The sequence below is a fragment of the Anas acuta genome, chromosome 12 (assembly GCF_963932015.1).
Source record: "Anas acuta chromosome 12, bAnaAcu1.1, whole genome shotgun sequence".
Classification (NCBI taxonomy): domain Eukaryota; kingdom Metazoa; phylum Chordata; class Aves; order Anseriformes; family Anatidae; genus Anas; species Anas acuta.
The window spans coordinates 18,933,425-18,958,747 of NC_088990.1; the positions used below are offsets into that span (position 1 = coordinate 18,933,425).

The window sequence follows — 25,323 nt, forward strand, 5'->3', positions numbered from 1 at the left end:
CATGAAGAAAGAGGAAATAAAGTTGTGCTGCTTTTGATGTACACATGTTTTGAGGATATATTCTGTGCTGAAATAGCTTGCGTATCATCATTTGCTTTATATTTCAACTCATGTTTATATCAACATACTCAGATGCTCCAAAACTTATTTTTGTAATGGCCAATCAGCAAGAGAGCTAAAGCATGTGTCTCAAGAATTGCTTGTCAACTGCATAATGAAGATGAATGGCGTCTGAAGTTTTGTGATCTGATTATGCAAAAATAGCTTTTTATGGCAGCAATGATTTTGCTTTTGCAGTCTGTAGAAAGCCATGCACCATGCATTTTATTAATCACACAAAGTAAGATTTAAGGGAGGGAGGTGGGGGAGAAAAGGTGCTGGGTATTCTGGGTCTCTTCCAAGCAGGTGGCTAGCCTGGTGCTAAAAATTTCATTCATTTTGGGCAGACTTAATGGTAGAAAGAGTATCAAATGACAGTGAAATTCTCAAACGACAGTGAGCTTAATTAAGAGTTGATTCTGCTGCTGTGATTTAAAGAACACCTAAGACAATATTGAATGGCAAATATTTACCAGGATTGGCTAGATCATAAAACGGATGATGGAAATGCCAAGTAGGACTGTCCTGAACTCCTGATACCTTGTCTTTCCTGTGAGATCTAATTATAAAGAAAACTTGTCGATGACATCTTTGATATACTCTTGCATCCAAATGAATTCAGAATTTGTCTTGGTAGGCAAGCATAAGCAAACATAAGGTTTGGGAATGTTTCTACTAGAAGCCAATTATGAAGGTGGTGTTTTATTTTTTTGAATTGGAAAACACACAATAACACTTCTGTCATAAGTTCCCATTCTCCTTAACATCTAGAAAGATTATGAGACATTTCAAAAGGCACAGGATGGCTCTTGCTGTGTTGCTAGGCCCTTTGTTTAAACTAGGAGAATCACAAATCTCACAAGCCTTGCAGGTGTCTTTTTCTCAGGAGATTTTCAGATTTATGCAGTTAAGAACTCTTCCTTTTGAAAGGTTGTTATTACAGCACATTGAGCCTATGGAGGATAAGGATTGTATGTTGTTACAGCAGCAAATGACAAGTCGTTTGTCTGTTCAATAAATGGTTGGAACTGATTTTTTTGGGTGCAAAGGAGTGAGTTCTGTATCAGAAAGGAAGAGGAAACAGAATGAAATTGTATGAGTATGTGACTTCCATTCATCTTCAGACTTTCTGTGAGCACTGGGGCAATTAGAACCCAAAGAATGGTGATGAAAGCAGAATGCATTATCACGTGGCATCATAAAACTCCAAATATACAATGTGATTTTTTTCCACTTGTATCCCAGTAGATAGCTTGTGTTTGCTTTGTGTTGTGACACAATCCCTGCAGTATTTTCTGGGCATTACTTTTTTCACTAGCACTGCATCTAGTCTCGTCGCTGTTATCCAACTCAGTCATTTCTGCATTACCATACTGTGTATAAATCTGTACAGTATTTCTGTTGTGTTGCAGGAAAAATGTGACCTAATTTCCCAGAAATAGGGCCTGTCTGAAGGTAGAAATTTAAAATAATGACTGTGCATTCACTTTAAGGCAATTGTTTGAACCTAGAAGTATTTTGCAGCATACAGGGCTGCTCTGTAGTGATGTGGTAGGGACCAGTTATTAAAGGATAAGACTGGACTGAAAGGGCTCGTGGTGTACGAGAATGACTTATTGGAAAGAAGACACCCATACTTTCTGTCTTTATTCACCCAGTCCATCTTTTTCATAAATGGGAATTTATAAAGCAGCATTAACAGTGAAGCATTTGTAACATAAAACTGTGGTATCAGAATGTGCGTTGACCTCAGGGCTGGAATTCAGTGTGTTTCCTAATGGGAAAATTCATCCTAAGAGAGTCGGTATTTGAAGTACTAAGGTCAGATAACAAAGCTGATGATGATAGTAGCAGTGACAATACAACTGAACTCAAAACAAAGTCAGTAGAAGTAAAGGAAGTGGGTTGTTATTTTTCTAAATTTACTATGTTCTGCTTCCTGTCTTCCTTTGGTGTGTAGGACAGCATATTTACGGTGTGCTAACAACGCACTGAGAGATTCAAGGAGAGCTACCTGGAAAATGTCTTAGTATTAATTCACTAAAACAAAGAGCATGGATTTCAAACCTATGTGAGGTTTTCGTCTTTTTGTGGTTTAATTCCTTCATCTCAGGTCTCTATTATGTTTATAACTTTTGTTGTAAGGAAAATATGACACTGGCTTCTGCCAGTATTTAGGTTACAGCATGGATTCATCAAGCTTCAGCAGTATTGTGGATGCGTGGTTTTGGTTCAGCCTATTTAGTTGTTTCTTGGAGAATGCATTGGCTTTCCAAGGTTATGGTGGGTGGAAGTACCACTGGGAAATTCAATAAGGAAGCCACGTCTCTTTGCAAATGTGTAATATGAAAATTCCATTTGCTCAGTGTAGGGTAAGAAGTGTTTGTTCAAAATGATATAAATAAGAAATGTCTTTGACAAGCTGACAGTTACACAGTTATCCATACCAGTGCAGAGTGCAAAATAGGTGTAAAAAACTGATGAAGATTCTCTTATAGTTCTTAGTATTGGTGCTAGAGTTCAGAATTGGGAAGAATTAGGCCTTTTTAAGTGATGGATGTTTAAAAGCTGTTTGGCAGTGTGTCAGCAGACAGGAGAGAGCAATTTGTAATAACAGAGACTGTAATCTCATTCCAGAGAGAGTCTGAATGAAAGGGTTGCGTGGTTGTTTGTTTGTTTGTTTTTTTGTTTTTTCTCCATGTGTCCCAAAACTCAGTGCAAGACACTGATCCACCTTTTGTTATAAACATTTCTTTATAAATGGCTGCCCTTCCCTCTAAGGGTTCCACTATGCAGAACTTTATGGAAGTGCGAAAAGCACAAAGAAGTATTGCAAAGTCAGCCTCGTGTATTTTTAATTGAATACCATTCACTCCATCTTCTTCAGTCAGGAAATAGAAAGCAGAAATGGAAACATGTCAGTCTTTGTATTTTATGTCTTAACTGCTTCAGCTTTCCCTCTTCCACTAACTACAAAGCAGTGGAAGAAAATATCTGGGGAAAAAAAACATCTTTGTGATTTACAAAAAATGCCCTAATTACATAAATGTGTAGTTTCTTTCCTTGAGAAACATTTATCAGGGGAAATGTTTTTCCTCCAGTGGAGAATTTTAAGATAAATGAAAAATAACTGAATCTCTTTTCAAGAAGGCTTTAAAAAAATATTTGTTTTACTAGCAATAGGTAGGGCCCTCTGTATCTAAAAAAATAAAAATAAAATCCTAGCTGGATGGCCTTTTCCTTAACCCAATAGAGACTAATATCCAGTCAGCCTTCACTAAGCAGTTGTTGAGAACGCTTAATATCTAAGTATGAGAGCTTCTTTGTGCTCCTTGGAGATCTGGCATGTAGTTTCAGAAAAACCTCTCAGTGGTATACAATTGCCTGAGTTCTTCAGGTGGTGTCTTTTTCCAAGTGAATTTGATTGTGGCTTGTGAACTTCATACACAGACATTTAATGTTTACTTGTTAAGGTTGAATTTCTAAAATTAGTGTCTTGATTCTGAATATTTTTGCATATTATATGCAGGTTTTTCAGTGAAATCTGTTACAGAAACTGAATTCACAATGTAACTCCATAATAGCACTTCATGTGCTCTCCTTATGGTTGGAAATGCAAAATCTACCCATTGATATCAAAGTCAGCAGAGGAGAAACTGTGTAAGCAAGTAGTGAGATAATTATGAATGAGTTTCCTGGTGTACACAGGATATTGCTAAGTGTTGCTAAACTCAGTAGATTCCAACTGTTAACAGAAGGACGGTGAAGATAATTACTTAAGAGACCAACAGTCTGTATTGACTCATTTACAGTTCTTAAGTGTACGTAAAGAGCTTTTGTGCAGCAGAGCCAGAACTTAAAACCCTTGTGAAAACATGGGAATGCTGTGTTGTTGTGTTTAAAAGAAACTGGTGCATGACCTAATGGCAACTTATCTGATAGGAAGAAATGCTGAACCATTTCTTTTTTCTGAAGCGAAGATCCAACAGGAGGAGAAATTTGTGACTAAAGGCTAGGATATTTGGTATGTGTTGTAGTTATTCTCTAAACATACAGAAAAATAAGCATGTGTTGATGAATATTTTGAAAAGGTTAGGGAAATTGAAACACAGTTTTGTACAGTAATATTAAACAATATTTACTGAAGAAAAATTATCTGATTTTCTGAAATGGCAGCGTCTGTCATTTCATATTTAATTCAGAGAGATTTTTTGCTTCTGGAAGAAGCTCCTGTTAATCATTAGAAATGTTACTGTGATTCCATTGCAAGTTAATTAAACACAAGTTGCTTATTTGGACATTAGACTGATAGAGATGTATATTTTTTTATACCTACTATTTATCTATACACTGATATATCATGGTTTGCCATCACATCCACCTCAAAAAATGGCCAGCATTTACATGTTCAGAAAAAAGACCAAAAAGCAAATGTGGCCATTTAATAACTTCTGCATATGTATATTTTTTCCTTCTGAGCTCACAAATAGTGGTCGTTTTTGGAGGTGGATGTGATGACAAACCATACTCTACTAGCGTGTTCCAAGCATTGTTCTCTAGCTAAATTACAAGTCATAGTAGTTCTCTGTATGGGCAGTAACTTCTGAATGAGCAAAATCCCTGGAAACTCATTGCCTAGAAGTGAATGGGCTGTTTTTTCCACTCTGTTCCAAGAAGGACAGATGCTATGCTCAGGCATAGGCTGAATATTAAACAGTACTTCTGGTGGTTCTGCATGACTGTTCTAGACATCTTCACAGTGCATTCATGACTATATTTTACTTATACCCACTAATGGTGCTCTGCTTATCAGCACTGAAACAGATAATGATACATTTTCCGTGGTGTCTATGGATTTCTTTGTTTTGGTACCGAATGCTCATGAATTTGAGCAGTTTATTTAGCTGGATCAGTGCACTAATCTAACTTGCCATGAGCTATGTAAGCACTGCTGCTGTCACAAGGAAGGGGCAGGAATGCATGACTGGGTAAGGCTTCCAGGGGTGGCAGCGAAAACTTCATTTGGCATGAGTTGTATGAAGCTGTGCTTGAGTAAAAATAATTTCTGTATAAGAAAATGCTGTTGAAAAGACGAGATTTTCTTATTTTGATACTGTTTGTAGTACTATGTTTTTGAGGACTATTGTATGTGATGAAAAAAGAAACCAAGTATTTCAAAAGGTATCAAGATCTTTTTTTTTTTTTTTTTTTTTCCTCAAAATGACAATGCTTTTTTTCTTCTCCAGTGTCTAATTCTGGTAGTGGTGGAGGAGGAAGTATGATAGTGTAATGCCTTCTAAGATGCCGTAGAAGAAGAAGATACAATTAGAAATAATTATTTCAGCCTTTCTCTTGCTGTGGTGGAAAGGTAGTTGGGCAATTAGTTATTTAGGGTATGTGAAATGGCTTAGAACCTACTATCCCTTCCAGCCAGTTTTAGAAGAACCTAGCAGGTATTAAGGGTGTCCTGATAGATTCCCTGCAAGGTGGAGTAGCTGGGGGTTGAACATTCTCCCAGACGAGAACTGCATTCTGAATTATTTCCCTTCTGCCTTGTACAGGTTGTGGCATTGCATTTAGGCTGGAGATTTTAGAGCAAGAACACAGATTATTAATGAATTCAGGTTATTTTTCTCATAATTTTTCATTAAATATATGGCAGCTATACCCTTTTAGAATGACTGAAACCCTGGTTTTGAATTCAGTTAAGTGAATGAGGGATTTATGATGGAAGTTATAATAAAAATGAATGCACGTAAACTAGAAAGACAAGCCTTAAAACTGTGCCTAAAGACCTTATTATAGCTATAAGGATTGTTCGGCATTCAGGTCCTTGAATTATTGTACTATAATAATATGTTAACCTCATAATGCTCATATTAGGGTTTGGTTTGTGTTTCCTTCTCCTCCATTCCTTTCTCTTATATTTGGGCTTAAAGCCACTCAGGAACATGGTAGCCACATAAGCTGATACCGCAAACAATTCAAAAAGCTTATAATCACAGCAAAAGCAAAAACTTTTATTACAAAAACTGTACTAAAACTGAAGAGGTTGTAACAAGTTTTCATCTAATCCAAATGCAGAACAACATCTGCACCTTTTTCTAAAGGGTCTACAGACAAAAAACAATTTATTTATAAAAGCCCTGGAGAATTAGGTTTTTTTTTTTTTTTTTTTTTTTTTTTTTTTTTTTTTTTTTCCCTTCCCTAGCTTACCAGATTCAGGCTGGATTTTTGCAGCTCCTGTTTTAGTCATTCTCTTTCCAAAAAAGAGTGTGAGAAATTATTCGGTAAAACTAAATATAGGAATTCAAAGTGGAAAGGAGGTTTTCTTTAAGTTGTATTTTGTGTTATGCTAGAAGGTTGGAAAAGTTGCAGTAATGTATTAAATGGTTTTGTGGGTTATTATACTGATATGTTGTGGGCAGGATCTGTGGCTATGTGACCAAGAGCCACACAGTGAGTGGACAGTGGTATAAATAAATAAAATACAGCATATGTAAGACTTTTAATTTAAATGATTATACTGCCTTCATTGTTCAGGAATTGACTGATATGTTAATGAGTTTGATTGAATTATGTCCTGAGGCATGCTAATTTGAGTAATGCATCTTTTATTACATAAGTATATACAGTTTACACAGAACTGTCTAATTTATTTTGAATTTTAATAAGGTTACGGCTTCCCTGTCAGGATCTGTGCTAACAGCCATTGGTTGTAGCAGGTGAGGAACAACAATGTATATGGTAGCTGATAGCAATGGATATTTTGAGGCTCAACGAATGTTGAGCTTCAAATCTCAAGGGGAAAAAACAAACAAACAAAAAAACCCAACAATATTTATTTACTTATTATTTTTTTAAAATAATTATCTCCATATATATGGCAATGTAGGTTTAACCATCCTTGGCAGCATGTATAATAAGGGTTGGTGATGAAAACTGGGAACCTTCCTGACATTAATTTTAAGTCAGATTTAGTTTTCTCTTTGATTTTAGGAGTTACCAGTTTTACTGTGATGTAATTCAATATGTGTGAGAGAAACAATTTCTACATCTTCTTGGCTGTAGTTGATTCAGAAATCATTAGAGCGCATACAGTTCAAATTATCCAGCAAGAAGATGACAGATGAGCGGCTTCCCTGGGTCAGACTGAATGCCTGTTTGATCTGGTGTCCTGATTCTAAAGAAGGAAGAGAGTTTTACTTTTTCACAGCAAGCTGTGTGCAGAACTGTAGGGCTGATGGTTTTCATTAGACAATGTTGTATTAGATGTTTTTAATACCTAGTAATGCAGTTGCATTTTTTTGTCAGAGTTCAGGAGTTGACAGTTACAATTTGTAGTCAATTTTGTTATATTCTTTATATTTCTTAAAATTAAGATTTTCTTTTAAACTGAGGTTGTTTTTTGGAATTTTTTTGTATGCATATGATGGGGATCTTGGCATTCGAAGTCTGATAGGCATTCAGGAATGTGTCCATTTGCATACGCTTTTAATTACTTTTTTTTTTTTTTTTTTTGAAATGAACTTGAACCACTTTGTCTGTGTAAAGACTTACAGGTTAAATAGATTTTGCCAGGAAAGTTGATGAGCTTAAATAGCAGTTGTCAGTTTTACAAGTGCAGAAGTTTTTTTTAATAACATGAACTAAAGGAAAGATAAAATTCAAATGAAGTTATTTTTAAAACATCTTGTACTTCTTGAACTCTTGCTCACTGATGGAGTATCCTTGATAGAGTGTAGGTGTTAGCCTTGGCTTCTTCATTGTCCAGCAGAAATGCTTTTGTCTCTTTAACAGTTATAGCAGAATATCTTTGCCATATAATGTTTAATCTTTCCTTATCTTTTAATTACTGTGCAAATCTAACAAAAAAACTGTCTTTGAGCTAAATACTTATATAGATTTAGGGGCAGGCTGGTTTCCAGTTTTGTTCTCTAGCATTAAGAAATACGAAACTGGTTTGGGAAAAACTCCAACTAATAAGATTTAAAGGCCTCATTTAACAGTTTGAACACAGGCAGGCATAGGTTTATCAATAAATAGCAGTGTGATTGTACATGTGGACTTGTAGAAATGTTCATAGTGGTATTTCCAAATAACCCTCGCTTCTCTGCCACTCAGTATTTCTGAATAATTTTTAGCAGCAATTTTTAGCAGCATCATGTTTATAGTTGACAATAGTATAGTTGCATGCCACTGAAGCAAAAAGGGGTGCTAGGTTATTTAATCAGAGTGCTGCAGAATAACTAATTGTAAGACATGTAACCTGCAGATAGACAACTATTTTGGCATGCTTGAAGCCTGGCTCTGTTTCTTGTTCTGGCATAGATATGTTATGTTACATCCATCATATTGTATGATGTTAATTAACTGTCTCTGCTTCTGTTGTCGTTTCTTATAGTAGTGTGTCTATCTATTTTGATAATCCATTTGCAGCAAGAAATATCTGCTTCTGATTTTATTTTTAGGGATAATAGTTGACATATAAGGGATATATGCACCATATATGCTATAAAACATGGTCTAGTTAAATACAAATATAAGCAGATAACTTTTCCTTTCTATTTTTTCTTAGAGGAAGTTTACATTACTTTCTGTAACTTAATTGTAAATTCAGTATAACCGTAGACCAGACAGCATGCTAAGTCTGAATTAAAAGCTTGTCAGTTTGAATTTTAAATTTGTATCTCAATTTGCACTTCTAGCTTAATGAATAAATAGTTCCTTAAATTTGAAAAATACTCAGCCTTTGGGGATATTTGGATTTTTGCTTTGGACTTGCATTTGATATCTAGTGATAGCAAATAGAGAGAAATTAGAATTTTACTGAGTGTGATAATAGTTGAAAATAAACTAGACCTCATAGTTTTTTTTGTTGTTCCGTATTTTATTTGTGGACTCTGTGAGTTCTGGAAACAAATCCTACTTCAGATGGTATAATGAGATTTTTGTTTTGGCATGGTACTTTTTCAGATAGGCACCTTATAAAATAGCCAGAGGGAATCCTGTAGAACTAAGTGACTTTGTAATTTCCATATAAAGCATACAAAAAGTACTATGGCTGTGTATAGAGTTACGCTTTTGTCTTTGAAAAGACGTCCTTTGATAATTTTAACCTCCGCCAAAAGCACAAAAGCTACTGCTACTAACTAAAACGTTTCATGCACCAAGGCCCTCAGTAATTCTGCAAGACACTTCACAATTTAGTAATTTTTTCTGTTAATCTGTGAATAACAAGATTACACCAGTACTTAATTATTTTACAGTTTGACTAACATCTAAAGTCCTCCACTAAAAACAAATGTTCTCTCTGAGATGAGAAATTCAAATAATTGCAGACGTGATGTATTTTTTTATATGGAATAAAAATGTAGTACTTCAGAAAACATTGCTCTGTTCCTAGAGTAATGTGTGCGTTTGTAGTGGAAACTAAGATACAATTATCTCCATGTGGGACTGCACTTGTCCTCTGGAGATATCTGCTTTCATTGAAACATGCTTGCACCTCATGCTTGGCACATCTTTTTCTGTAGGGAGAAAAGTAAAGTACAGTGAATTCAACAGTTAACAACTACTGTTGTTTTCAGAGGTATTTAAATCATGCCTAAGGCAAAAAAAAAAGTCATAGCAAAGTCCGAAATTTGATGGTTTTCACTGAAGATGGAAACCCCACCCTCCCTTTAATGGTCTGTGTAGCGAGGCTGTTGGCTCTTGAGCATCAATTTAATCTTAGTCAAAATTTAAAAGAACTGATGATGCTTCATTATAAAAAACAAACAAAAATGCTTTTTTTGATTGTAAAGCTCTTCCTTTGGTAAAATAAAATAGAATTTGCTTTTAATAAAATATATTGACACTGAAATACTTATTATACTATAAATACTTAAAACAATTTGATAAGCTTGCAGCCTAAGAGGTGGCTTTGACTCTTCAAGTTTTATGGATTTGGATTTTTCTTTTTGTATCTTTTTTTTGTGTCCTTAAGAATGGAATTTCGTGAAACTTATTCCACTACTGCATAGTTTACAAATCTCATTGAGAATACTTTTTTCTTGTAAATCACATTTGTGGATTAAATTATGCTGGTGAGAAGTACCTTATTTGTAGCTGATTTCATCAAGCTTTTTGATCTGTTCTTTTAAGTGTCCCGATTTTGAAGATAATAAATCTGCTTTACTAGACTTTCAAAAAGTAGATGCTTAATGCAGGCTTTGGTGCCAAGTCAGTTTTGCTACTAATGGTGTATCTTTTTTGATGGATCTTTAAATAATACAGAGTTACGTGCAAGCTGGCTTTCAACCACAATGACAAAAAATGAACACGTTTCATTACTAGAGGCATAATCTTGAACAGCTTTCCTAGACTTGCTTTAAATGCTCTAGTATCAAAATTACCTTTTCTGGATGCAAGTTTCTGCATTTATTTGGAATATGAATGCTGGTTCAGGTAGTTTTTGTTCACAATGCCTACTGAAACAGTTACTTTATTGCTCCATGTGTACCACTGTAGTAACAGATATTAGCATATACTGAATCTTTAACACTAGAGAAAATTTGCTGTCTCCCACTTTTCCTTTCTTTAATGTAAAATCTGATGGGATGGGCTACATAAAAAGAGTTAGTTTTTGGTGTGGAACACTGAATCTATTGTTCCTTGTGACCAGTGTGGCATGGCAATCCAAGAGATCTCTTCCCAAATCTTTGGGCAGCTACAAAGTTCTGCTGTGTGAAGAATTGTTGTTAGCTTCTAAGCTAGAGCATTTTTCTGAGTGTTGATAATGAGGGAAGGATAAAAAAAAAGAAAACAACAACACAACCCTATAAACTTACCTCAAGCATACATAGAGACAATAGCACAGCCTTTTGGGTTCCCAGGTTGAAAAGTTGCATATTCTCAAAACTTTACTTAAATGGTGATCAAGTACTCTTGCAGTCAGGTATTAAACATGTTTTATACATGTTTTCCTTGGCTGTGACTAGACAGAGTCCAACCCATATTAATGATTTTGTTTTTGTTTGTGTGCAGTGTAGCTTATTTATGTGATACTATGGCATTGGCTGACTAATTTTACATAATAAAATGCTTTGCAGAGTGCTGAATTTGTAACTACTGATTTCAGTAGCTTTTAAAACTTCTGTTTCAAACAATGCTCAGATGACAGACCTTTCATGAGCATGGGGTGTGGACAGAAAGAATAGGAAAATTCTGTTGTAGTGCTTCTCTATCATGTGTTAACCAAGGCAGTACTGAAACTATATTTTGTAATTGATTTATATCTAATCAATTTTGTTCCTCTCATGGAATCTCGAAGTGCATCTAGAATTGTATTTCTCCTGCTCTTTTTTCTTTCTTATAGTCATGGTCATCTTGGAACACGTATCTGATAATTATCCTGTGTCAGTTAGTTGTCTAAATAATTTACATTGTAAGAGTCTCAAAGGACTCTCCCGCTGACAGGTCTGATTTAGAGTTGTGAAGTCTTTGTTATGCAAAAAAGCCTTTCTCATTTACTTCTGCACTTCCTTCTCTGTTCTATTGCAATACATCTTGTTTTGGATTTTGGATTGGTAATACTTTGATGCTGTCATGCAGATACAACTGTTCCTTGAAATATTGATGTTCATTTCCTGATGTGCTTACTAACCTCTGCATAAAGATCAATGGAACACTTGGAGAACAGTTAATTTTGTTTACTGACAGAACTGTTGTCTGAAGCAGTGGATCTTAACCCATTTCTCTGTTTCAGTAAGCTGGTCCTAGCTGTTGTGTTGAGACAGATAGGACCCTTTCAGCTGGAGCTAGCCTAAACAGCTATCTCAGTCATCAACAGAGATTTAATCCCTTTTCACAGATTTAGCTAATGGGTCTAAATAGTAACATTTAACAAAATTGCAAGCTGTTTATAGAGAAAAGATTCAGTTTATGCAGTAAATATATGTAAGCTTTGCTTTCGTGTATATGTGACAGCGAAGAACATGTATTCAGTTATACTTGTCTTTGTTTTCACCTGGTAAAAATACAAACAGCAAATCCTTTAGTGTTTGTGTGCATTTATGTAAACAGTGTTTCTGGTTTCTAATTTTTTCTGCAATGTAATTTCTCCCTGATCAGAAATGAAGTTCTCTGCAGTAGAGAGATGTGCTGCAATTATACAGGCTATTGGACATTATAGAGCGTATCTGATATGAGCTAAGTTCACTGCTGCTCTTGACTTCAGGGGATCCTGCAGTGTTTTTTCTCTAATGACAATCTGAATAGGGGAGAATGAGGGACTTGATTTAGTTTCATAGCAGTCAGAATGCTGGGGAAGCTCAGTCTGACATGAGCCTCTTTTCACAAATTACATAGGAAAAGTTGATATCATTCAAAGGGCATATTGACTTCACATGATCAAGTAGGTGCAAATTAATATGTTGATACATCGATGTATCATTACATGAAAATTTCTATTGTTTCTCAAGCTCCTCAGGAGAATATCCCACTTAGTTAATGCTTTTGTCTTGTCTGTATATTACTCAGGGAAATAATCTCCGCAGTCTTCAGCCTGAACTTGCTTGTGATGGCCTCCAGGCTGGGAATCTGGTGTTTTTTTATTACCTATTATTTATTTGCCCACCTTGTGCACCCATGTATACAGATTTGGTACAAAAGGAATGCAATCTGAAGCTGGATTACATTCAGACCTACTCTGAATCTCTTCTTCTTCATCTACATCCTTTTTTCTGAGTGTTTCTCCATACTACTGGAGACGATTCAGTGAAGGCTACTAAATAAATAAAAACTTCAGTGGCTAACTGCATTTTGAAGATGATCATGTTTCCCTCCTATCTCTCTGTAAAATATCCCCTTACTCATGCCGCTTTGCCCATCACCTGTAATGCATTTTTCTCATCCTCTCTTTCCTGCTGAGATTGCTCTCACGTTGACAGAAATTAACTCCTTGTCTTCAAGGTCCTTTCTTCTACCTGATCAATAATGGTCATAGTTATCTGCACTGTATCATTTCAGCTGTAATGGCAAGGCAAGGCAATGGCTTGTGTTTATTTTTATCTCTTTAAAATCTTAAAACAGTGGTGTCTAATAAACTTACTACATAATAGTGTAGCTATTCTGTGCATTCAGGTTACGTGTATTACTGTTTATGTACGACTACTGTATAATGTGTATAAACTCTGTGGTTTTATGGACAAAGCCCTGCCAGCTTACGTCAAGGTAGCAGGCATTGTGTATGTACCGTGCCATCTCTACTTGGAGAAGAAATCTGGGAGACTGTTATCTGGAGGAAGGGGAGTCTACTTAGTACATGGTAATTTTCCATTTCTATTGTACTATTTGGTGCATATTTTGGCTTTTCCTTCTCATTTTTTGGTGCTGCTAGTCAGTGTATTACATCTGTTTTCCTAGTGTCATGACTTCAGACCTGGAGGTGTAACCCACGTTGGTGCCAGCTGTCATCACTCCAGCAACAAAAAGTTTCCTTCTTAAATGGGTAAATGTTGAACAAAATATGTGGGACCTCTTGGACTCTAAAGAATTCCAAGTTAGAGGTGTCTCATTAACTGCAGAAAAAGACTGCGGAAAACCAAGGGCTGTGTCAGCAGACTCATGTGTACTTAGGGTAAGTGAAGATGGTTGTGTTTTTTTTTTTTTTTTTCCCTGACTGTTCCCTTGCAACTTTGATAAAGTCATTTGTGCTACCAATGTGTATTTTACCCTTCATGCATGTAGTCAAACAACAGCATATATACAGCTTACAGAGCAGAGTTGTGAATGCTTCAGTAAGCTGTTTTCTATAGCCTGTCACTCATTCTGGGTTGTTCTCTTTCCCTGGAACTTGTAAGAGTATTCTGAAAATGTAGAGGAATTATGTGAGACCCCAAGTCAATGCAGAATCATCAGAGTTCCTTTTTTTATTTTCATGCAAACCTTTATGGTCCATTCAGTATATAGTGTATATCAGCTTCCAGATCTTGAGTTGTTCTTGAATAGAGGCTGGGAAATAAGGCACAGTAAGACTCTTTTGAACAGTCTGTTTTATGGTCAGGGCTCATCACTTAAAATGGTCTGGCCTACAGTATGCTGCTTGCAGATGGTATATCAAGGACTTATTTCTAAGGTGAACTGAACTTGTTACTATCAGTAGGAAATAGTTTTCTTTCTTTTTTTTTTTTTCTTTTTTTTTTTTCTGGTAGTTCCAGAGCTTTGAAAATTTTAATTGTAATGTTCAACATTTTATTCTCTATACATTTAAACTGTTGAATTAAATCATTAGCTGTACATATTACCATTCCTGAATTCGTGAGATTGTAGTTGTCCTCCTAAGCTGCCTTTCAGAAATTAACATGTAGTAAAGAAATTAAAGACATACTGGTCTAAACATGATTCCTCTGGGTAGCTTTAGAAAGTTGTTAATATATATATTTTTGCCTTCAAACCTTTTAAAGAAACTTCACCACAAAACAAGGCAGACATAAAATAGTTGGGTACTGGGAGAGTGGGTTGCATCTGTTTTAGCTTACAAGACTGGCAGTGTTCATATTGGTCTCATATTGGTCCCTCACTACAAGAACAACATGGAGGTGCATGAGAGAGTCCAGAGAAGGGCAATGAAGCTGGTGAGGGGTCTGGAGAACAAGTCTTAAAAGGAGCGGCTGAGGGAGCTGGGATTGTTCAGCCTGGAGAAGAGGAGGCTCAGGGGTGACCTTATTGCTCTCTACAGATACCTTAAAGGAGGCTGTAGTGAGGTGGGGATTGGTCTGTTCTCGCACATGCCTGGCAACAGGATGAAGGAGAATGGACTAAAGTTGCACCAGGGGATGTTTAGGTTGGATATTAGCAAGAACTTCTTTAAAGAAAGGTTTGTTAGGCATTGGAGTGGGCTGCCCAGGGAAGTGGTGGAGTCACCATCCCTGGAGGTCTAACGTTTAGATGTTGAACTTAGTGATATGGTTTAGTGGAGGACTGGTTAGTGTTAGGTCAGAGGTTGGACTATATGATCTTGGAGGTCTCTCTTCCAACCTAGACAGTTCTGTGAGCCTGTATAATGGATGGTAGGACTTGGAGTCAGTACTGTAGTAGACAGAAAAATAGTAAAGAACAGACTTCTGTTTTGTCCTTGGATTATCTTTTTTTTCCTGACTATCTTGAATAAGTCACTCAGTTGAAAGCTAACCTTTGACATTTTAATGTCTTTTGCTACGAAGTTTACAGTATGCCCATGTGTTATTTCATATTCTGCAGTGATTATTTAATTAAATTCCCATGGAATTGTGAATGGCAGCTTTAATTGCTCTTGTGTTTGAAATGTTTGCTGAATGGCAAGGTGGTGTTAAACTGTAGCTCATTTTTGGAGCAGTTTGTGTAGATAAGATGATTTTCAGCTATATAATTGGTTTTAAAGATCCTTTTGTTCATTTTCTTCTTGATTGGGTTTGTCATCAAATTAGATTTTATAGGAGTGTGTAGATTCATCATTTACAAATTAACTTATACTTTGTATGCACAGATATATTCTCCAGATACATGTTTTAATGGTTCTTTATATCAACAAATACTTGTAGTACCATCTTTTTGTAATATCCCAGTTCTGCTTATTAGTCACAGTCTAATGCTTGTCTCCAATCTTTTGATTGTCTTCTAAAATATTTTTTTTTTCCTGAAAATTTATTTCTGTGAGTTTTTGGTAGCACAGCTCAATCACATAAGTATGATGGCAAAAGGCAAATACAAATGATATGAAAATACCATCAAAATAAGCATGTCTAAACAACTGAATGACACAGCTGGGCAAGTCTTGAAAAATATTCTGTATTTACAAATAACGCTGAGTCAATGTATGTTAATCATGTCTGCTAGTTGAATTTAAATTCTTATAATTATTTGTTTGCCACATATTTGTTCAGCTCTTTTCTTTTGTTTTCAAGGGATTTGTATGAAATGGGTACTTTAGTTCAGAGTAATGTGATAATGGTAAATTTTCCATTTGTTTTCAGTACTTGCCTACAAATTTGATTTCTACCATCACTGTCATGAGAATATCAATGGAAACCAGTGAAATAGATTAGAATAATAAAGCAATAAAAATAATTATTTAATTTCTTCACATTTCTTAAGTCATTTTGTTAATAATCTGTCGGAGTTTTTTCTTATTTGACGCTAGTTGTTGCACTAATTTTGCACACTAGTTGTCAGGATGGTTTTTCACGTGGAGCTGTCTAGTATGCACAAACCCCTGTGTGGTCCAGAGCCTCTCACTGATGTTAACTTGAAAAGTTCAAGCTGGATTTCTCTTCCTCAGGAAAAATTACTTTTCCTTTTATGTATGTTGGTTTATCATCTCCTGAAATCTATAGTTTCAAATATCCACTTTGTTCTCCTGTCATGTATACTTTATATGTAACTTTTTTTTTCTCAATTTGAATAAGAGTTGAGAACTTAGATATGTGTTTTTCTTTAAAGTATATTGATACATGGTGTAATCAGAATTAAGATTATTGTAAATATTTAATTATAGGGGGCATGCAGAAAATATTATGTCTCCACAAATTCTGTGCAGTCTCCTTACTGTAAACCAGTAAATATTAGAAATTAGATGTATTTATTTGCTGCCTTTGGACAGCTGTTGATTATTGTGGAGTTTTAAACCAAATAATTTTATCCTTGATTAGTAATGATTGTAATGATTAGAATATGAGTTTATAGATGTAATATTATTATAGATTGTTTTTGCAATGGAAGACTTTACACAGATACTTTGGACAGATTATGTAACTATCACTCTTAAAAGGCAACAATGCTAATTGCATCAATCTCAACTACAAGTTAGCCTTGGAAGCTACTGCTTATAGGTCTGGTTTGCCTTATGTCACAAGTACAACTGAGACATTTGTTAAACCTGTCATAGCCTACCCTTCTAAGTACACATCTCTTAAGGTGTGGAACCTGAATATGTCTGCTTTTGTAGTTCTCCATGGTAACAGCATGTTTTTGATGGTCCAACTTTGAGGATGAGGTCGACCAGAAGGTACCTTCAGAGTTACCTTTCAACTTAAGTTATTTTGTGATTCTAGGGTATGTATTTGGTGCCTTAGTCCCTTCTGTGTAAGCCTGTGCTAGTGATGCAAGTAACATGCACAAGCATGATATATGAAGAAATGGGTTTATAACGTAACTTTATTATTGGTGTTGTTGATTTCCTTTATGGAAGGGCTCACTAGCTACCTGAATAAAAGACAACTTTCCCGTTGTATTTAAAAAACAAAAACAAACAACTGATTATGAATCAGAGAGGATTAATGGTGTAGAACTGAGTTGAGTTTGTAAGAACAGTTTCCTACCTTTGGAAATGAAGCTCTGCAAAAAAAAAAAAAAAAGTGATTGCTCCTGTTGTCTAGAAAGCAGGATAGTGTATTGCAGATAATGCATCTCTGTGCTCTGGAGATCATTTATACCTGTTTGTACTACCACAGCTCAGAGGGCTGGCACTCATTTCTGGAGAGCTGGTCTCTCTCTCTGCACCTTGGTGTGCTGCATGGTTGGTTGGGCCATGGCTGAAAAGGGGCTCCGAGATGCTGCTGGGTAATTTGCAGCTCACATTCACCTCTGGACTTAGGGACACGTACAGTACGTAAAACCATAGACAGAGAATGTATTTACTAGATAAGTAAGTAATAGGGGTTGCCAGCATGTTATTTCATAATGCTGGGGGGAGGGTGGATCCTTTATAAATGTCAGTTGTCAGAAAAATCAGCCTGGTTGCCATATTTGTGTAATTTCCCAGTATTCTCCCAACATCTTAGCTAGTCAGTTGTATGTGTTACTAGTGCTTCCATAGCTCTGTATCCAACCCTAAAACTAGAACCTGCTACCCAACTTTTGGCCTACTTCATCTCTGTAGCTAGTTTGAAATCCTTTGCGAGGATAACTACAGCCTGAATGTGGTTTTCAAAACAGTAAAAGGTCATTTGTGCTCTACAATCAGAGATGCAAGGTATGATGGCATGATACCGAAATTCCACATTTAAATAAATCATTAAATAAATTGCTGACAAATTTCCTCTTGGAGGGCAAAGAAGATATGGAGGCTCACAGAACGAGAGAAATATTTTCTGAATTCTTCACAAAAGATCTCTTGATTCTTCCAAGACACAGAAAAACTTTCCACAATTATTTACAATTCAGTAAAATGTCTCGCAATTTTCAATGACTTTCAACATAAATGATATAAAAGAAGCCATAACGTGGTTGCCATTCATATATGGCATGAGACAAATCTTTTTTGGTGTCTAGCTAGGTGGAGTTTTAGGGCATCTGGAATTTTTTGGGTGTGTGAAGATTAAAGGTGGTGCTGTGGCCCTATATACATACTGATATCGTTTTAGACTTAATGTTTGTTTTTTATCTTACTCTTATGTATTTAATTCAGGCATTACTAATTCATTTTTTTGGTCAGATATTAGCTGTGAAGCATGCTGAGGAGAACGTAGTTTGGTTCCCTCTTACATTTCCATCCTGTAAAATAAACAGAAAAGACAAAATACTCTCTTTTAAGCCTTATTGAACTGAGTTATATGTCAGTTCTAAGTATACTGGTTAATTTGAAGTTCTGTCATATTCCAGGCTTCTCTAAATGTATTTGTTTACCCAGATGCATATCAAATGAGTCCCCATTTAGTAACTGTTCCCTGACAACTTGTTCTCAAATCAAGTTTACTCTACTTCCCTTTCTTTCTTATTTCCTTATGTATATATACTAATATATACTAATATTCTCAACAAACAGAAATGGAATTTCAACTTGAATTTTGATTACATCGGTTGTCACTGAGAAGTTAAACTGCCAAAACCAGCCGTCAGTTCACTCAGGTTAGTTCACTAGAGTTAAGCAAATGTTCTCATAAACTATTTTTTTTAAGACAATACAAAAAAAAAAAAAAAAGAAACAAGTTCTTATTCTTTCATATATTCTGCATTGCATACAAATCAGCAGGGGATTCACTAATACCTTACTAAGATAGTGGGGTAGTTATTGTTAACTCTCTAATAAAATGTCTTCTCTAAATATCTAATATATACACTTCTCGAAAATCTAATTATTGGTCTTAAGGAGGATAAAGGATGTTGAAAGATGTTCTTAAAATCTCATCTAAATATTTTATGAAAGGATATCCTGGCAAGAATGCTTTACCTACATGGAACTGTGTACTGCGTTTCAGAAGCCTGGAATCAACTATAAAAGCTTTATATCCTTTGTTTCTTTTATTAGTTTTTGCCCTAAGCTGAAAACGCCAACCTGCGTTAGCGATGCTTATAACTAAAAACAATGACAAAGAATATTCTGTGTGTATTTTAATATTACAGAACATTATATCTGTATTGTGTGCATTAATACAGAATGTTATGCACATTAATAAAATGTGTACCTCATTTATAAATGTGACACGAGATATTACACTTATAAAAGAGCAAAGTGCTAGACAATGGAAATCATGCTTTGATATAGTAAAATGCTGTATTGTTACCCACTGCATTGGCTTCACATGCAATTATAACCAACAGGAATATAAATATCAAACGGTATAAATAGAGGCAGCTTTTTTTTGTATTTTATTTTACAATTTATCACTAAATATATTTACAGGACACGGAGTTTGCATTAGTGCAATACATAGTAATGTTGCATAAGTACAAACTGTTGATCTTTTCTAATAAAAAAAACAAAACAAAAACAAAGAAAAAACAATCCAAACAACAAAAAAGCCAAAATCACCCCTCCCAAAACAAAGCACTTAACTGGTGTTACAGCTAAGTATGTAAAGCAACCTTAATAACTGAGTGAAAATTCTAACAGCATTGTTACTTTTCATAAACATTTCTAGAAACAAATCACAACCCAACTTTATGTATTCCAAACTATTAACCCTTCTACAGTACCATATATTTTTTAAATGACTTTTAAAGCACATATACTGTACTGTATGACAGTATTTTTCTACAGATACTGACTTACCCTTTTAATATAAATATGATATTACCTTGGCAGTTTTGAAGAACAAAGTTATCTCAAGATATCAAACATCAGTAACAAACTCTAGTAAGCGCAGCTTCTTGAGAACTTGCTTGAACAGCATTTCTTCACAGTGATATTTATGAAAGGTTGGAAAAAGATTAGCATAAAATATTTCCATCCTTTTTCAGTTTTTATGCAAAAATCATTACTTTTTATTGGTAATTATAAAATTACAAACACTTCTATAAGTAACTGCATCTGTAGTAATGATAGAAAAAGTTATCAGTAGGATGCCTAAAATGAGGTTAGCATAAAATGAGGTTTGAAGAAAATTAGATAAATCTTTTCTTAAATAACAATATGGGAGATAATTTAGAATAGGCAACATAGTGGTTTAACAGAGACAACTTAATTATCAATTCAAAAAGCTATTTATTAATAAATGTTAAAGGGATTGTGATGAAGCAAAATCAACATTTTAAGTGATATAGTGTATTATTTACTCTTAATCTTAGTTTTGGCACTTCATTGGAACAATTACTTTAACAAAGACCAAAATATGTAGAAAAGGTATACAGCTCTTTGACATACATTGCAAATGTAGTGCATAAGTACTGGCAAACACTGAAAACATAGTTAATTAAACATTCCCACAAATTTTTGCATGCATGCACTATTTAGACAACAGCATTGGATCTATGGTGTTACAGTGACAGTCTTGAATTATGGGAGTATTTTAGGCCGTTTCTTCAGCAGATCTTGTTTCTGATTTAAGTCTTACAAATTCTTTAGCAACTTCGTCATTGGTTCTCTGAGAAAGTATTCTAAGAATTGTCAATCCAGTCTCATCTACAAAGATATTTCTCAGCAAGGGATACCAAGATGCACAGCTACCCCTCTCTGCTATGTTTTGCAGCTGAATAACTGTCATTCCTATAATGCGATCTTCTCTAGCAAAGCAGTAATCTTTCACTGAGAGGTGAAGCTCGTACGCTCCTGGTTTATCTTCATTACTCAAAATGCTGCAAGGATGAAAAAGATGAATTTAGAACAAGGAGATGAGTTTCATTCCTCTGAGGAATGAGCATGTCCTGTAAATATTGTTGATATTAAAATGTTAGTGGTAGTTTCATTTTTGTAGTTCATTTTCTACAACAGATTATTGTTCAGCTTTTAGATTTCTACATGTTAGCCTTTTGCTAGGAACTGTTAACATAGTTCCTCTTCTCACTGACCTGAACAGAAATGGAGGGAATTTCATCAGTTCCTTCAGCATCTGAACCACTGCTACTTTTCGCCAGAAAGTACCTAAAATGTCCAACTACTACCGGAACTATAATAACCATATCTTTTTGGTGAACTACAAAACAACAAAAATGTTTATACGGACATCCGTGAATTAGACAGCTTTCACTTAAGCATAGCATGCATCATACATAGGAATCAAATCTTGATTTACAGATTTTGCTCATTTTTCCCGGCTAAATAACTAGGAAGTCTGTAAGTAGGTAGAAGCAGCTTCTCTGCTTTTAATTACCTGTTTTTCTAAACCTAACTTCTGCGTCTGCAGTGTAAAATCCTACATCAATATTTGCCACTGCTCCTTTTTTTTTTTTTTTTTTTCCCCTATGAGCAATCACGTGGATCTGATTAGTCACCTCTAAGCAAGTTTTGCACTGACAAAATGTATCTTGGCTACACTTTTATTTCTGTTCATTCTGTCAGGTCCAAATTAGCTGGAGGATGTACAGTACTGCTTACTCAAAATTCTATACTTAATGCCTGTGAATACTGATTTCTAATGTAACACAAATGAGATATCACATTGAGAAATTAATAGGAAACATTTCTTATGATGGCAGTTTCTTTAAATAACTGTCATCTTATCACAGCTTTTTAAATTACTAACTTTATGCTTTGTTTTTAGTTACTACTAGTGCAGTAAGTATTGTTCCTGGATAGAAATAAGAAATTTTAAGCATCACTTTATTTTTGAAATGACAGCAAGAACACTATTTTAGCATATTTCATCCAGTAGATCCAAGATGTTTTAAAAACTTTTGTTTAAAGTTCAAAAAAATAATAAGCTCTGAAACCTCACTTTTAATTTATTCTCTTCCAAGGTATTTGGAGATCCTCTATGCCACTTTAAGTACTGGCCCAAAAGCCATATGTAGCACACACAAGATGGCTGATATCCCCCCAAGCCTAGAGGATAGTTATATTTAATTAGAATTATACCTACTGACAGGCCAAACCAAACTGGAGAAAGTGTTCCTAGTTATGCAATTTCCCCAGTGGGAATACTAACGCAGCCTGCTTATGTCTTTGTTCTGCCTGAAGTCAATACTCATTTTGCAGGTCACTGCAATCCCTTCAGGAGGGAAGCAGCTGTTATGCTCAGTATCATAGATAAGAAGGTGGGCTTGTTTCCTAAAAATCACAAAGTATTTGATTTTATTCTTCCTGATCCTTTACTCATTTTTCTGGATCACATGGGCATATGTAGGGCAAGATAACACTCAGAAAACAGATTCACAATATAATTCCATTTAATCTAAAATACACAAGGACCTAATAGGCAACCCTAACCTTAGTGAGGTGCAGTCTGACTTTTACAGTGTCAGGTTGTGTGATGTATGTAAAAATACAATATTAAAGATGTAATCATATAAAGGATCTGTGCATTTCTATGAAAGCAACACTTGAAATCATTTGTCAGGCTTCAGGAAGAAGGTATGGCTTTGAAATATCACTTAGTTCCTCTAGAAAACACACTTCATAAATATTTTTGACATCAACTGATTGAATTCCTTTTTTTTTTGAGTATTATTTTCCTACGTTGCTCTAAGTAGAACAACAGAGATGCTCAGAGTGCAGTAACTGACTGCATTACGAATTTACTGAAGGTTGAGTGGCAGGGTACTGTTGAATAGATGACTGATTTTTAGATTAAATAATAAAAGTTTGGTATTTGATATTTTATTTTCTTTATTAGTGTTAAGCACCTTGTTACTGGGCAAAAAAGACATTTGAATACATCCTTTTCTACATAAAGTAAAACATCTATGTTATTTGTTGAAGTTGTAATGAAAGAAAAAGAGTCATACTGCTATAAGTAAGAAGTATAAATATGAATTTATAATGTCACCTTTTCCCCTCATAAATTACACTATTTTTATGCTTATATGTAATACCTATATAGACAGGTCCCAACGAAGATGAATACATAGAAGTGGATGTATACTGAGCTTTTAGAAGACAGTGGTATTCATGAAGATGAAAAAGCCTGAGCATAGTGATGATTTTCTACCTATTTTAGTGTAATTTCATTTGGATTTTCATAAATTATTCCATTTTACTTTATTTTTAATCTCTTCTATCCATGCAGTTGTATGTAAACTCAGCATGTTAAGTTTATTTTCATGTGCTTTTACTAGCTGCAAACAAATAAAGGAGATATTTGATCCATATACATTTCAGAGATTGCTACTTTTGTTTACAGCATAATCTCACTGAATTAAATATAATTTTTTCTGGAAAAAAATATTTGTGTGGAAGGGCCCAGGATGTGATTCCAGGTGATGCTTTCATCCCAGGCAGCTCTAAGGAGCTGAGGTTCCCAGACTGTGTGGGAAACAGTTCCAAAGAGGCTGTGAGAATTTTCTGACTTGAGAGTTTGGACATGGAGATTTCTTTGCCTCCGGTTTTCCTACGATGTCCTTCTTCAGCTTGTCCTTTCATGATCATATGTCAGCTTGCTACTCTGTATTCTTAGAGGTTATTTGTCATCACTGTTATAGCAATGGGAGAAAGAAAATCACTTGGCAACAAGCCTTAAAAGCAACTTCACTGACAGACACTGAGAAAATGCTCTCTCTCCTTCTTTTCTATCTGTGTGTGTGAAGTGTGGCTGGAAAATGAATTGGTTTCAGTTATGGGAGGAGAAGTGAACAGGTTAAAGAGACGTGCTGTGGGAAATACTATGTGTAAAGGTCCAGGTCAGATGAAAAATTTCTTATTGCTTTGAGGATTAAACAATAGAGATAATAACATTAATAAACACATGCACAATACTTCAAATACTTAGATATGTCAACAGTCGCAATGGCCTAGAAATCTAGCAGTAAGAAATGAATTGTACATTTTGACCAGCTGAAAGGTGGTTAAGGCTAGAAAGCTAAAAGGCGGCAAGCTTAGTGGTTGTCATTCATCTTTAGATAAAGCAAAGATTCAAGTTAAATAGTTTCGAAGTTATTATCTCATTTATTATGGATTGTGCTTTATATAGCCTTAACTTTAGAATTTTATTACTTTGTTTTGTTTTTACAGGTTAAATTGCAAGGCATTCTGGCAAAATTTGCATACGATAGGTAATTAACAGCAAATAAAGACTTACAATTGGAAAGTTTCATTGTATTTTGGTGACCAGGTGTTGCTCTTTGTCTTGGTTCCATGTTTTCTTTTCTTGTCACTTAGGTTAGGACCTAATAGACAAACTTCCACAAATGGCCGGAACATAGCTGTTGTTTGCCAATTTAGATTATTAATTGCTACAACTATAAAGAAACAAAAGAAATGAAGTTAAATAAAATCCTATTAGAAGAGCTCCAATTAATTATCCAATATGACCAATGAAAGGTGCCCTGAGATCTTTCCTGTAGGATACCTACACCTAGGTTCAGGCTGGATGTTAGGAAAAGGTTCTTCACTGAGAGGGTGGCCGGGCACTGGAACAGGCTCCCCATGGCAGTGGTCACTGCACGGAGCCTGCTGGCATTTGAGAAGTGTTTGGGCAATGCTCTCAGACATAAGGTCTGATTTTGGGGTGGACCTGTGTGGAGCATGTGTCTTTGTGGGTCGCTTCCTTCCAACTTAGTATATTCAATGGTTCTACCTGGCAAGTCTAGGAGGATCTTTGCCTGTTCTGTGCCAAGTAAAACCTCTGACTACTTCCAGTTAGAGCAACAGAAAATATAAATGTATGTTTTATGAATACTTTATGTTAATAGCTGTTTTGTCTGCTATGTTCATTAGAATTAAAAAGTTAACCTATACTAATCTGAGTGGTACTGGGTTTCCTTTGGAATTAAAATTTTGCAGAACAAAGCATTTTATTTGTTAGAAATAGAACATTTTAAATTTTGGTGCAGTCATTTACCGCTCACCTCTATTACGGCTTTTGAAAATTAAATTATGTACAAGCAATTCAG

At 35.2% G+C, this 25,323-nt stretch overlaps 1 protein-coding gene and 1 long non-coding RNA gene across 7 annotated transcripts in view; one reads left to right on the forward strand and one right to left on the reverse strand.

The window, feature by feature from the left end:
• The window catches only part of LOC137862849 (uncharacterized), a 115,066-nt gene that overhangs the window by 52,741 nt on the left and 37,002 nt on the right, over positions 1-25,323 (forward strand). Inside the window, exon 2 of one of the 3 annotated variants that reach the window (XR_011100552.1) lies at positions 13,507-13,591. The exons of 1 other annotated variant lie outside the window; for it this stretch is intronic. This is a non-coding gene — a long non-coding RNA (uncharacterized lncRNA). One more of the 3 variants, XR_011100551.1, reaches the window with a different exon arrangement.
• UNC13C (unc-13 homolog C) overlaps positions 19,514-25,323 on the reverse strand; it is a 157,866-nt gene continuing 152,056 nt past the window's right edge. For all 4 annotated transcript variants that reach the window (XM_068695262.1, XM_068695261.1, XM_068695260.1 and 1 more), the window contains 2 exons: positions 24,510-24,669; positions 19,514-21,132 (listed from right to left, as the gene is read on the reverse strand). In XM_068695262.1, coding sequence (XP_068551363.1) covers positions 20,847-21,132; positions 24,510-24,669 — 446 coding nt within the window. In that variant the 3' untranslated portion in view covers positions 19,514-20,846. The remainder of the gene's footprint in view (positions 21,133-24,509; positions 24,670-25,323) is intronic.